The sequence below is a fragment of the Leptopilina heterotoma genome, unplaced genomic scaffold, assembly GCF_015476425.1.
Source record: "Leptopilina heterotoma isolate Lh14 unplaced genomic scaffold, ASM1547642v1 Lhet_87, whole genome shotgun sequence".
NCBI lineage: Eukaryota > Metazoa > Arthropoda > Insecta > Hymenoptera > Figitidae > Leptopilina > Leptopilina heterotoma.
In genome coordinates this window covers 1,038,072-1,054,105 of record NW_025111190.1, presented here as the reverse complement: position 1 = coordinate 1,054,105, position 16,034 = coordinate 1,038,072, and the positions used below count along the sequence as shown (strand labels likewise).

The 16,034-nt window shown below is 22.1% G+C and overlaps 2 protein-coding genes across 9 annotated transcripts in view; both read right to left on the bottom strand.

The window, feature by feature from the left end:
* The window catches only part of LOC122511553 (peripheral plasma membrane protein CASK), a 434,675-nt gene that overhangs the window by 300,065 nt on the left and 118,576 nt on the right, over nucleotides 1-16,034 (bottom strand). The window lies entirely within an intron of this gene.
* LOC122511555 lies at nucleotides 657-4,416 on the bottom strand. The gene is made up of 2 exons (XM_043626896.1): nucleotides 4,355-4,416; nucleotides 657-2,078 (listed from the first exon to the last, which is right to left on the bottom strand). The coding sequence occupies exon 2, from the start codon at nucleotides 1,909-1,911 to the stop codon at nucleotides 838-840; it is 1,074 nt and encodes a 357-aa protein (XP_043482831.1). The 5' UTR covers nucleotides 1,912-2,078; nucleotides 4,355-4,416; the 3' UTR covers nucleotides 657-837.

The following is a 16,034-nucleotide window of genomic DNA, read 5'->3' as shown; positions in this document are numbered from 1 at the left end:
TGTGTTAATTTTTTATAATTTATCTTTTTAACATTTATTCAAATTTCTAATTAATTTTATAAATTTGAAATATCAAATTTTCTTTTCTCTTTCTTAACCTTGGCCTTGAGTCAGCTGAGCCTATTTCATATTTAGGTGTTTATCTCAGTACATTTGTACTCAATTGACCTTATTTTGAATTTCCTATACTTTTAAATTTAACAGAATTATACTTTTTTTCATCTACAAAATTTTGATTATATTAATTTATTTATAATTATTAAATTTTTAATTTTGACTATTGAAATACCGTTTCAACCAAGAAACAAATAATACTTTTCTAAAGGTTTTCGACGCGTTAAATCTGAATCTGTGATCAAAATTGATCCAGAACGTCAAGATTTTGAGATATTTTAATCTAAAAGGGTAAATGAAGAGAATAGAGAAAATAAGAATTTTTGTCTTCAAATTTTTTAAATTTTCAATCAGTTAACAGATTTTTTAGCGAAATGAAAAATAAATTTGACTTTTAGAATTAAAAATTAATAAGATTTTTTGCTTTTATTCAAAAATAATTATTATTATAATTAATTACTACAATTATTACATATCTTATAGTTTTTAAAATCAGTTAACAATTATTTTAACGAAAAGGAAAATGAATTAGACTTTTAGAATTAAAGATTAATAAGATTCTCTACTTTATTGAGAACAATTATTTTCATAAATAATTAATTATTACAATTATTTAACAATATATTTAACAATTGTATTTAATACATTATTTTACTTTTCGCTCATTTATTATATGTGGACTGATAAAATTTATTTTTGCCGAGTTTCAGTTTTTCATCTCAATTATATATCCAGGTCATCTAAGAACTGGAAAAATTCCACATAATATTCTTTTTCCTTCTTTTCATACATTTCGATATTATTCGCTGCTTCTGCAAGCCATCTCAAAGTCCGAGGATAATAAATAGTTCTTAATTTTAAAAATGCAGCTAATCCAATGTTTGTATTATAAACTTCTGGACCATTTATTACCTTAAACCTTGTTTCTGGAAGAAAAATGTAAATCTTTTCATCGTTACTTTTTATGACATCTTCCAAATATACTATCAATTTGGGGTCAGTAATCATAAATTCATAAAAAATCCAATATGAAGTGAAGTTATTCATCCTCATTATTGAAGACTTTGACTTTATTTCTGGTGACGAGCGTTTGCTACTGCATAACCTGAAGTTTAATATTTTAAAAGTTTCTCCCATTTCATACGTGTCTATGAAGCTCCTAGATTTTAAATGTTTAGAATGGCAATATATTGTCAAAAAATTGGAAGCAGAATTTTGACTGTACTGTCGGATTGCCAAACTATATAGTGCTTTTTTCATTCTCCAACCTACGAGATTTTCCAATTCAATTTGATTATAATCTTCTTCTAAAACTCGAATAGCAAAATAATTCTCAAATGAAATTAATTCATATAAATTTTCTTTCATATAATCATAACATATTTGTTCAAATGAAACGTTAGGTGAATTTTCAAAAATTCTATTTTTAAGGTTTGTTAAACTTTCAGTCATTTCATTTGCACTTGAAGGTATTGAGTCGACATAATTGTTAAATCGCAATAATTCATATAATTCTGGATTTACCAGTCTACGCGACTTGCTCCATTCTGGTGTTTGTCCACCAGTTTGATTTAAATATTCAGCAAAATCATACATATCATTCCTGCTCAGAACAAATTCCCTCAATATCGACATATTAATATTATAATTGAAATGGCGATTTACCTTCTGTCTTAGAGTTTGTAATTTCAAAAACTCAGCTTCTCGTTCATCGTCAGAAATTCTTATAGTTTTGAAAGCTGGCAATGTAACAAGTATAATTGTTACAATGTTTCCAAGGAGAACAATTGATTTCATTATTAATAAATAATTTTGCAATTTTTTTCAATATAATTAATATCGTACAATGAGATATGTTGACGAATCAATTAATAGATGGTCATTAATTAATCTTGGTGTTTTAGCGAATTTTTTCTACTTTCTCTTAAGAAACCTTTTCTTTTCTCAAACTTTCAATTAACAATCTGTAAATCAATATTTAATATACATGATATAATTATGGTAAATTATAATGTATAAATTATATTGAGGCACAAATAATAGACCCCATAATTTTGTTTTTCCGTATCTTTAGTTTACCAAAATTGTAATTCCGCAGTAATTGTCTAATAAGAAATACCGAAAATGTTTTTAATTCGAGATATTAGTTTACAGAATAATAAAGTTTTCTAATAACCAATTAAAAGAATTTTTATTACTGAGAGAGAAATATAACCAATCGGAGTCAAATAAGAGAACATTTTACTTAAAACTATATAAATTAAATTTTTTATAACTATACAACATGAAGATGACCCAGTGATAAAATTATTATTTTCAAAAAGTTTTAATTAAAATTCTTCTCTAAATCGATTATTTTTAATAATTTTCGAAAAAGTTCTTTGCCAATTTTCAAATCCATTTGTTTACAATATTCAATTTTATGAAATTTCAATTATTCGAAAATTCTTCAATTAAATATATATTAGAAAATAAAAACTTCAAATAATATAAAAAAAATCGCGGATTAAAATTTCTCAAAAAAAATTAATCCCTCAGAATTGTTAGTTAAAAATATGAACAATTCAAATTTTCAAAGATTTTAATTTGAAACCTTTTCAAAATTCAATTATTTCTAAAAATTTATGCTCAAATGCTTTTAATATTCAATTATAATCTAAAATTTTAACTGAAATCCATTTATAAATTAATTTTTATTAGAAAATTCAACCAGAATTTAAATACAAAAAAAACATTTATTGCATGTTTCTTAAAATTGAATTCTCATAAAGAATTGTATCAATAACTTTTTAAATAATTGCATTCTTTTTACAAATTTTAATAAAATTTTTAAGAATAATTACATTTTTTCGAGGAATTCAATTCAAATTGTATTGAAATTCTGCAATGAGTTTTATTATTTATCAAAATAATTGAATTTCTAATAAGAATTTTATTATTTATTAAAATAATTGAATATTTGCGAAGAGATTTATTAAAAAATTTGTAAATAATGAAATTTCTGCGAATTTTTTTTTTCTTTTTTGAAAATAATTAAAGGTTTGTGTAGAATTTTATTAAATTTTCTTTTACATAATTGAATTCTTTTGGAAAATTTTATTAGAATAGTAAAAACCTATTAAAAATCATTGAATTTGAGGAAATTTTTTGAAAATAATTGAATTTTTTCCAAGAATTTTATTAAAATTTTTGAAGATAATTGAATTTTGGAGAAGTATTTAAATATTTCTGAAGATAATTGAAATTTTGATGAGAATTTAAAAAAATTTTTGAACATAATTGAATTTTTGCCAAGAATTTTATTACTTTTGAAAATAATTGGATTCCTACAATCATTTGTAGTCATTGTTATGTAATAAACAAAATAGCAAAAATAATTATGTATAATGATAAAAACGTTAAAAAATGTTAATTCGATGTAATAATTATGAGAAGTGATAATTTGATTAATTAAAAATTTAGAAAAAGTACTAATTAAAAAATATTATAAAAAACTAATAAAATTAAGTAGGTAAATATAATTTTTTAAGGGGAGTACACATATAATAATAATGATAATAATAATTTGAAAACATAATTATTATAATTAATAATTTAAATAAAACATTTAAAATACCATTTTGGTAAGGAAAAAATTATAAAAAATGATTTACAATAAAATAAAATTCGAAAAATTGGTTATTACATATAATCAGCAAAATAATGTAATTATTTAAAATGATAAAAATGTTAAAAACTATTAATTCGATGTGATAATTAAATGGGTAATTCGTCGATTTTAAAGTTATTTTAAATAATAAATAATTGTTAAACATAATCATAATAATAATTTTACAAATTAAAATAACATTTTTCTAAAGTTTTGAACGTTCAAAATTATTTACATTTTTTACATATTTTCAAAAATAAAAAAAAATAATTATCAAAGAAATTAAACATTACTCTCTAAAAAATTAAGGTGTTGACGGTCACTGGAGTTGAGAGTTAAATTTTTAGAGTTAAAAATCAACTCCAAAAGGGAGTTAATTATTAAATTAAATCCCTTTTGGAGTTTATTCTTCTTTTTACTGTGTAAACTTTAACTCCCTTCATCCAAATCCCTTCGCTTTAACTCCCAAATGGGTGCGATTTTTATAGAATCCCCTGGGGAGTTAAAATTTAATTCCCTTCTTTTACAGTGTATATAATTATATTATGTTATTATCATATACAAAAGAGGTTAAACTTCAGAATTTCTTACCTCTTAAGGAAGTGATACTTCTTTTACCATTGATATGCAACTTATGATAAACATTATAAAAAAAATACTTGGCATTGATAAAAACTTATCTTTAATTTTTTTCTCAATTTTAGTATTAAAAAAAAACTATTAAAAAAATAATTTTTTATAGCATAGAATACGTGACCTAGTAATAATATATTTATTTGACATGCATTTGCAAAATTATCAATAGACATTAAATTTAAAGAAGAAATAAATAAATTTGCTACATTACACTCTAAATCTGAATCAGTGAAAATTTCACTGATTTCAATTCAGTGGCCCAGTTTTCTTTAATTCATCAGTGGGATTTCACTGACAATCAGTGGTTTTTACTGATTCTCAGTGAAATTCCACTGATTCATCAAAGAAAACTGGTCCACTGAATTGAAATCAGTGAAATTTTCACTAATTCAGATTTAGAGTGTATGAAAATTGAGAAATTTTAGGATTCATGGAAAATAATGAAAATTATTAAATGATAAGAAGGATGAAAAAAATTGAAGATAAAATATTGATCGACTGTGAAGAGCATGAGGGGGAGAGGGGATAAATAATGTACTTCCTGGAGTAATTTTGTGAAGCCTTGTCGAACCGGTTTCTGTGTGAGAAAGCTCGAAAGGTACAAGGGTAGACAGGAGAAACGGAGAGACGATGCGTGGCTGTGAATACAAAACAGGTTAATAAAATAGACGTGCTTCACAGCTTCGGGGCTCTAAGTATTTGCGCCTGTGTGTCTATGTAAAGCCAATGTTAAAACAATATTACACGTGAGGCAAATTTCCCCATGAAACCTTTGTGTACCTAATTTACCCGTGTTTCGTATATCTTCAAATAATTGATTTACAACACAAATAAAATTTTATTTCATCGTTATGGTTTATATAAAGAAAAAAATTACAGAATCTATAAATAGATTCTAAATTTGTTTATCTTAAGATTCTTTCCGTAATAATGATGATGAAATTTTCATCTCTTCGCCTTATATTTCATAATTTTGTCATTTACAATTACATCAATAACTTGAGACAATTATTACTTATTGTCAACTTTAGACGATTATTAATCATTTAAAGATCCCTTGACTGTATATGTAGGTATGTAGAAGACTATAATTTTCTCTATATAAATTTAGTGTGAAAATAACATTTCACTATATAGAATTTCAGTACGTCCAGCAACCAACTTTAAAGTGGCACAGCTCATAAAATTGAATCTATCTTAAATTATTCAATTAATGTTCGCTTAATAATTTCATCTTTTAATAGCTTTTTCCTATAATGAGCTATGGACAATTTGATGATGTTGAGTGTTCATTTTGATTATGACAATATTTCGACCACAGATTGGACGGATATTCAAAAACAGACACTAACAACTAACATCACGTTTTGAGCTTAAAACATTTGTTTTTAAGGAACAATTGGAGATAACAAAGTCAATCTAATTTTTCAAAATCATCTAATCAAATTTCTTGAAATACAATTGTCTTTAAAATAACGAAAGTCAGTCTCTCTTTCTCTTGTTTCAAAACTTGATATCACGACTTCGAATGGTCAACAGACCGTTGTAAGTACGAAACTTCACCATTCCCTGGATAATACTATTGTACTGCACAACTAGGATAACAACAGATGGTCCACACTCCTCTCTGCCACGTATGTTTACTCTCGAGTCCAGTCCCCAATTTCCTTGCAATTCCAAACGGTTTTATTCTCCAAAAACTAGCAGCTTGACTTTCAAATAAATCTTTGTTCTACATTCTCTTTGTCTTTAATTCTTTATTTTTTGGAGGAAAAAAAATTTCATTTTAATAACAATTATAAACCAGGGCTTGAACCAGTGAAAGTATTTAAAAATACGGACTTTACGGAACAAAAATGAAAAATAAGGACTTTACGGATCAATTGCTGACAAAAATATAACCAGTCAGAGTCAAATAAGAGAAAATTTTACTTAAAACTATAAATTAAATTTTTCATAACTATAAAACATGAAGATAACGATAACTCCAAGTCGAAGACTCGGAGTGATCGATTTCTTCATGTTTTATAACAATTAGAAATGACCCAGTGATAAAATTATTATTTTCAAGAATTTTTGACTAAAATTCTTCTTAAAATCGATTATTTTTAATAATTTTCGGAAAAGTTCTTTGACAATTGAGGCTCCGGATCTTAAAAGGGCACTTTCCGCATAGACTTTACATGGTGAAAGTGCCCTTTTAAGATCCGGAGCCTCAATTTACAAATCCATTTGTTAACAATATTCAATTTTACGAAAATTCAATTATTCGTAAATTCTTCAATAAAATATATATCAGAAAATAAAAACTTTAAATAATATAAAAAAAAATCCGCAATTAAACTTTCTCAAAAAAAATTAATTCCACAGAATTGTCAGTTAAAAATATGAAATATTCAAATTTTCAAAGATTTTAATCTGAAACCTTTTCAAAATTCAATTATTTCTTAAAATTTATTCTCTAATGATTTTAATATTCAATTATAATCTAAAATTTTAACTAAAATACATTTTTAAATTAATTTTTGTGAGAAAATTCTAATAGAATTCAATTATTTAAATTAAAAAAAACAATTTATTGAATAATTGCATTTTTCTTAAAATTGAATTCTCTTAAAGAATTGTATCAATAAATTTTTAAATAATTGAATTCTTTTGACGAATTTTAATAAAATTTTTAAGAATAATTTCCTTTTTTCGAGGAATTCAATTAAAAATGTATTAAAAATAATTACAATTCTGCAGTGACTTATTATTTATTAAAATAATTGAATTCCTAATAAGAATTTTATTATTTACCAAAATAATTGAATCCCTGTAAAGATTTTATTATTTATTAAAATAATTGAATTCTTTTGGAAAATTTTATTAGAATAGTAGATGACTATTAAAAATTATTGTATTGAGGAAATTTTTCGAAAATAATTGAAATTTTGCCAAGAATTTTATTAAAATTTTTGAAATTAATAGAATTTTGGAGAAGAATTTTATTATTTGAAAAGATAATAATTGAAATTATGACGAAAACTTTATAAAAAAAAATTTGAAAAAATTGAATTTCTTAGAAGAATTTTATTATTTGAAAAGATAATAATTGAAATTTTGACGAGAACTTTTTAAAAAAAAATTTGAAAAAATTGAATTTCTTATAAGAATTTTATTATTTGAAAAGATAATAATTGAAATTTTGACGAGCACTTTTTAAAAAAAATTAATTCTATTCAATTATAAACTAAAATTTTAACTAAAATCCATTTTTAAATCAATTTTTTTGAGAAAATTCAACTAGAATTAAATTATTTAAATACAAAAAAATAATTTATTGTATAATTGCATGTTTCTTAAAATTTGAATTCTCATAAAGAATTGTATCAATAAATTTTTAAATAATTGAAAAATTGAATTCTTTTGACGAATTTAATAAAATTTTTAAGAATAATTATATTTTTTCGAGGAATTCAATTAAAATTGTATTAAAAATAATTGAAATTCTGCAATGAGTTTTATTATTTATCAAAATAATTGAATTCCTAATAAGAATTTTATTATTTACCAAAATAATTGAATTATTATTATTAGTTAGTTGAAAAGTATGAAGAATTTAGATCTTCCAAAATTTTAATTTGAAACCTTTTCAAAAGTCAATTATTTCTAAAAATTCATGCTATAATGCTTTTAATATTTAATTATTATCTGAAACAAAAAAATTAATTTTTAATTCACTTTTGATTAGAAAATTCTATGAGAATTCAATTATTTAAATACAAAAATTAATAATTTATTGAATAATTGATTACTTCTTAAAAATAAATTCTCATAAAGAATTTTATCAACTAATTTTTAAATAATTGAATTTTTTTAATGAATTGTAATACAATTTTTATGATTAATTACATTTTTCGAGGAATTCGAATAAAATTGTATTAAAAATAATCAAAATTCTGCCATAAATTTTATTATTTATGAAAATGATTGAAGTCCTAAAAAGAATTTTATCATTTATAAAAATAATTAAATTATGACTAAGAAATTTATATAAAATTTGTAAATAATTGAATTTCTGTGAAATTTTTATTATTTCTAAAGATAATTGAAATTTTGACCTAGTTTGAGCCCTGCATAAACGAAAAACAACAAATTGACAATATTTACAAAATATTTCCAATAATTTTTATGTACGAAAGCAGTAGGAGCCAGTAGTATTTCATTTAGAGCCAAAATTTGATAATAGAAAAAACTCGTAAAATTTTTCATTTTGTTTAAGAGCAGTATAATTTGTTATACTGTGAGAAAGAAAGAAAAAGAAAGAGTGAGAAAGAGAGTTCACCATCTTGACATGCACATTTTTCTTTCATTGCTTTAAAACTCGAGAAAAATTGCACTTGCTCTTGAAGAAATATTTATTTGACGAGACCTGCTAAGTCTGTGAGACCACTTAAATATTTTCTGTTTGCATAAGCTTTTGGCTTGGCTCTCGCGGGCACTTAGAACCATAAAATGAAGAAGATCGCTTCGACAAATCCCTTTGGCCATATGATTCTCAAAAAAGGCTCATATATTATGCTTCTCCTAATTTTTTCACTGAGTGACTAAAAGTTCATCTTTCATAACCATTTTATCCTAGAAAAGAGAAACATTTTTTTTTCTTTTAAAATATTTAAGACGACATTCTACAAAGAATAAAAAGCAGTTACATATTTCTTTTCTACAAAAATTCCCTCTCTCCTTACTCCTCTCTAAATTACTCAACAATCCAGAAATGACTAATTACCTTCAGATAATTATAAAATATAAATAAATTTCACTGTAAATTGTAAAAAAAAATCCCATTAAGAATTATAAACAAAAATGACATTTCAAATTAGAAATGAATCAAATTAGAAATAAATCCAATTGAAATAATGTATGTATATCTATTATTCACTTAAAAACAGTTGAAAATGATTACTGATTTTCAGTGGATTTGCAATGATTCAGAATAAGAGAGTATTTTTAGGGTTGCCACAGGTTTGGCAATTAAGGGAAAAGTCAGGAAACGTAGAAATGGTTAGGAAAATCAGGAAAAAGTCCGGGATTTTTATTAAAAGTACTGGAAAAAATTAAATTTTTAGAATTTATAAGATAAAATTTATAATGCCTGAATACTATAATATACAGTATTGAATAAACTAATAATAAATATAATATGTAACTTAATATCTTCATTGTACTATAATTGTAATATAATTATTATTCCATCCTCACTGATGAAATACATTTCATATAATATACCTAAACGAGAAACAAAACTGTACTACTGAAATTAATTTTCTCCAACAGACAAAATTTTCGCAGTTTGTAGAAATTCATATAAAAGGTTAGCTGAAGAAATAAGATTACTACTAATAGTAATGATGATGAGAATAATAATAGAAATATGTATAATAGACCTTTTAAATGAATAATCCGGCTCTTTGTTTAAATTCAACAGAAATTAATAATTGCATAAGAATTTTGAAATTGATAGTTTGAAACTCTATCTCTCTCTCTGTCTCTCACTCTCTGTTCTCTTGTCGAGAATTGTAGGACATATGTAAATACTTCCTGGAATTCTATAGAATTAAATTACATCATTACATGGGTCGAACAATTTGAAATTCAAATTTTCTTCGTTGAATAATTTTGAATTCTCCTTATCTACAATGATCTGCCAATTGTTATTTCATCCTTAAGTTATCGAACTTTAATATTAACGGTTGAATCAATTTCAATATTCGCATCTGTATATAATTTTCCCGATGAATAACATTTTTTCTCGATCCAATTATCTGTCAATTGAATTTAGTTATTTATTTTTTTAAACCATTTTATAGTAGTTTATTTTTAATAAAAATTATATTCAAAAATTTCAAAAAAAAATTCTTTACAATAATTCAATTATTTTCAGAAATGTAAATAAAATTTTTAGTAACAACAGGGCTCGAAACAGTGAAAGTATTGAAAAATACGGACTTTACGGACCAATTGCTGACAAAAATATAACCAGTCAGAGTCAAATAAGAGAAATTTTTACTTAAAACTATAAATTAAATTTTTCATGTTTTATAAAAATTAAACATGACCCAGTGATAAAATTATTATTTTCAAGAATTTTTAACTAAAATTCTTCTTAAAATCAATTATTTTTAATAATTTTCGAAAAAGTTCTTTGACAATTTTCAAATCCATTTGTTTACAATATTCAATTTTACGAAATTTCAATTATTCGTAAATTCTTCAATTAAATATATATATTAGAATTTAAAAACTTCAAATAATATAAAAAAATCCGCAATTAAACTTTCTCAAAAAAAATTAACACCACAGAATTGTCAGTTAAAAATATGAAAAATTCAAATTTTCAAAAATTTTAATCTGAAACCTTTTCAAAATTCAATTATTTCTCAAAATTTATGCTCTAATGCTTTTAATATTCAATTATAATCTAAAATTTTAACTGAAATCCATAATTTTTAAATTAATTTTTATTAGAAAATTCAACCAGAATTCAATTATTTAAATACAAAAAAAACAATTTATTGAATAATTGCATGTTTTTTAAAATTGAACTCTCATAAAGAATTGTGTCAATAAATTTTTAAATAATTGAATTCTTTTGATAGATGTTAATAAAATTTTTATAAATAATTACATTTTTTGAGGAATTCGATGAAAATTGTATTAAAAATAATTGAAATCCTGCAATGAGTTTTATTATTTATCAAAATAATTGAATTCCTAATAAGAATTTTATTATTTACCAAAATAATTGAATCCCTGTAAAAATTTTATTATTTATTAAAATAATTGAATGATTGCGAAGAAATTTATACAAAAGTTTGTAAATAATAAAATTCCTGTGAAATTTTTATTATTTTTTAAAAATAATTAAAGGTTTGTGTAGAATTTTATTAAATTTTTTGATAAATAAATAATTGAATTCTTTTGGAAAATTTTATTAGAATAGTAAATGACAATTAAAAATCATTGAGGAAAATTTTTGAAAATAATGGAAATTTTGCCAAGAATTTTATTAAAATTTTTGAAAATAATTGCATTTCGGAGAAGAGTTTAATTATTTGAAAAGATAATAATTAAAATTTTGACAAGAACTTTAAAAAAAATTAATTCTACAAAGTTGTTAGTTGAAAAGTATGAAAAATTCAGATTTTCAAAGATTTTAATTTGAAACCTTTTCAGAATTCAATTTTTCCTAAAAATTCATGCTCCAATGCTTTTAATATTCAATTATTATCTCAAATTTAAAAAAAAAAATTAATTTTCAAATCAGTTTTGATTAGAAAATTCTACAAGAATTCAATTATTTAAATACAAAAATAAACAATTTATTGAATAATTGCATGTTTCTTAAAATTGAATTCTCATAAAGAATTTTACAAACAAATTTTTAAATAATTGAATTCTGCCATAAATTTTATTATTTATGAAAATATTTAAAGGTTTGTGTAGAATTTTATTAAATTTTTTTTTAAATAATTGAATTCTTTTAAAAAATCTTATTAAAATAGATATTTAAAATCACTGAATTGAGGAAAATTTTTGAAAATAATTGAAATTTTGCCAAGGATTTTATTAGAATTTTTGAAAGTAATTGTATTTCGGAGAAGAATTTAATTATTTCTAAAAATAATTGAAATTTTGAAGCAAATTTAAAAAATTTGTTGAACATAATTGAATTTTTGCGAAGAATTTTATTACTTTTGAAAAATATTTGAATTCAAGAATTAAATTACATTTAGGTTATTCAATTTTAATAAAATTCTTCACAAGAATTGAATTAATTATCATAAATAATAAAATCATTTTTTATTATTTTAATTCAAATATTTATTATAGTATTTGGTTATTTGTAAGTTGTAACACAATTTTGAATAAATTGAATTTAAATAAATTGAATTGAATAAATAAAATAAAAATTTATGTTTATATTTTAAATTTTGATAAAATTTCCAGAAAGTATTTAATTGTTTTCGAATTTTTCTATGCAATATTCTTCGAAACAATTCAATTATTTTTAAAAATTTAAATAAAATTGCATAGGAGAATTTAATTATTTTAGATTCAAAATTATAGAAATTAAAAAAATTATGTTTTTTTTTAACAAACATATAATTAAAATTTTTTAGAAAATCGACTTATTAACGCTAATTTTAGAAAATAAAATAATTTCTAAACTTTTTCTTCATAAATAGCATCACAAAATTTATTTCCTAAATCTAAATTAGTATGGATTTGACCAAATTTTCCTTATTTTCCTGATAAAGTAATAATCCAGTTAATTTATTGATAAAAAATTGAAGATTTTCCTAAATAATATTGACATATTATGAATTATTAGAATTATCTATTACGAATAATAAGAATAATTATCTAAATATCATTAACAAATGAAGAATGTATCCTTGGAATTCAAATGAACCAAAGTGTAAGTGAAATGCGCCTTTGAATACTGAATGCGACAAAAGTGTGTATAAATCTTGTCTTACGTGAAGAATATCATATTTTCACAGAAAGTCACGTAGCATAGTTACATAAACTAAAACACTGATATGTGTGAATTTTATTTGCTGAACAGTAAAGGTACTTTAATTTTTTTTATTTAAAAAAAGGGAGAGAAAAAATGTCATTTATTCACTTAATATAGTTAATACATTATCAAACAATTTTCAACGCACATCCCCCTTTACTTAATCTGAACTTTATAGGAAAAACATGTTTCCCAGAAAATTCTCTATAAGCTACGAAACTTGTTTAAATTTGCGTTTAATTTTCACAAAGCTAATTAACTTCTTTTGAAGAATAATTAATTTCTCAAACACTTGAGTTTCTATACAACATTTTAATATTCCATATTATTAAAAGTATGAAACGCCATTGCTATTTATATTCTTAAAATATATAATTTAGATACTTCTCTATATATATATATACACCTTCTGTATACTATCTGGAAAACTTTTAAAATAAATTACCGTCCATTTGAGGCAAACAAAAAAGTAGAAAAAAGCAGTTTGATCAATATTTTACCAACTTCTGCAAAGCCATCAAATAGCCTTAAAGTGGTTATTCTATTTCCTGGCACTTGCATAAGGAAAAGATGAAAGAGGATTTAAGTTGAATCTGGAAATGTTATATTTTTCATTAGACAGAAGTTTCAATAAAAAGCATTTTTAAAAAATTGAAATTGGAAATGAAATAAAAAAAAACATTACTATATGAAATGATAATTTAATATTGAAAGGGTGATAAAAGAAAATTCCATTGGGAATTGAAAATAAAATGAAGAGAAATATTTTAATAAACATCAAAAAGATTTTTATATTAATTTTATCTTAGAAAGTATATACGAAGAAAAGAGGATAATTAAATATACACAGAGGAGTGTAAAACTTAAAAATATTGACGCTCCTCATTTTCTATACATTTCTTCACACCAATTCAATTATTTCGAAAAATTTAAATAAATTTTTTTTTAAGATTCTATTAATCAAAAAAATTTTGACAAAATTCTTTACAAGATTTCGTTAATAAAATTGCAATTTTAATAACATTTTTCTATACAATTCAATTATTTTTAGAAATAATAAAATTTTTCTCCAGAATTCAATTATTTTAAAATATTTATTGTTAAAATGATTTATAAATTTAAAAAATTATAATAAATTAAACATAGAAGACAATTATTTTCGTAAAATATATAACACTCTTCCTAGGAATACTATTATTGTCAAAAATTTTTGTAAAAATCTTTGAAACAATTAAATTATTTTAGTAACAAATAAAATTCTTCGAAGCAATTCAATTATTTAAGAAATTTTAATAAAATTCTTCCCAAGAATTCAATTCTTCTCAAAAATAAAATTTTCCACAGTACAGGAATTTAATTTTATTTAAAAAAAAAAATTTAATAAAATTCTTCCTTCGATTTTAATTATTTTCAATTTTTTAATGAAATTTAATAATTATTTTCAAAAAGTTTTAGAAAATTCTGAGAAATTCAAATTATTTTAAAAAATTTGAATAAAATTCTTCACAAAAAATTACTTATTTTCATATATATAATAATATTTTACTCCGGAATTCAATTCTTTAAAAAAAATTAGTAATAAAATTCGTTGCAAGAATTCAATTATTTTCATAAATAACAAAACTTATCGTAGAATTCAAATTATTTTCTACACAATTTTAAATATACTGATAGAAAATTACATTTATTCTTAAAATTACTTTTTAAATTCGCCGAAAGAATTCAATTATTTTTAAAAAGTTTGATAAAATTCTTCATAAAAATTCAATTTTAAGAAATATTCAATTATTAAATAAATTATTTATCTTTCTTTTTAAATAATTGAATTCTCGAAAAATTTTCTAATAAAAATTGATTAAAAAATGAATTTCACTTAAAATTTTAAATTATAATTGAATATTAAAAGAATTATATAGAGTGAATTTTTAGAAATAATTGAATTTCGAAAAAGGTTTAAATTAAAATCTTTGAAAATTTGAATTTATAGTTACAATATTCTTATGATATAAAATAATGATTTTATCACTCTGTCATCTTGATTGAGTCTTCGACTCGAAGTGATCGATTTCTTCATGTTTTATAATAATATTCTCATACGTTATTGAATTTCAAAAGGTTTGAATATTCTTCTAGGTCAGGGAAAATGTCAAAACTTTGATTGGAAATCAGGGAAAAGTCAGGGAAAAACAAAATTAAATTTTTGTGGCAACCCAGGGGTGCGTTCACGTAACTTTCACTTTCACTCAAAAAATTATCACTTTCAATTTCATCAAAGAAATTTTTACTATCACGCAAAAATTTTCACTTTTACTCAGAAAATTTTTACTTTGACACAAAAAATTTTCACTTTAACTCACAAAATTGTCACCTCCACTCAAAAAATTCTTACTTTCAATCAAAACATTTTCAATTTCACCCAAAATATTTTCACTTTCAAAAAAAAAATTTTTCACTTTTACAGTCTATTAAAAAATTTTCAATTTCACACAAAATACTTTCGTTTTCCATGAAAAAATTTCCACTCGCAATTATACGAAAGGAATTTGCACTTTTAAAAGATTCTCAATTTCAATTTTGCGAACAAATTTTCAGTTTCAGTTTAACCCAAAGAATTTTCACTTCTAAAAGATTCTTAATTTCATTTTTGCCAAAATTTTCAGTTTCAATTACACCCGAAATATTTTCATTTATACCAAAAAAATTGTCAATTTTACTGTTAATTAAAAAATTGTCACTTTTAATTTCATTCAAAATACTCTCATTTTCCATGACAAAATTTTCACTTAGAATTTCACCAAAAAAATTTTCATTTCAAAAAGTTTCTTAATTTAAATTTTGCCAACAAATTTTCCGTTTCAATTTCACCCAAAGAATTTTCATTTTCACAAGATTGTTAATTTCATTGTTGACAATAGATTTTCAGTTTCAATTTCACCCAAAATATTTTCAATTTCACTCAAAAAATTTTTAATTTGAATTTCATCCAAAGAATTTTTACTTCAAAAAGATTATTAATTTCAATTCTGCCAACAAATTTTCAGTTTCAATTTTGGAGAAATTTCTCATCTT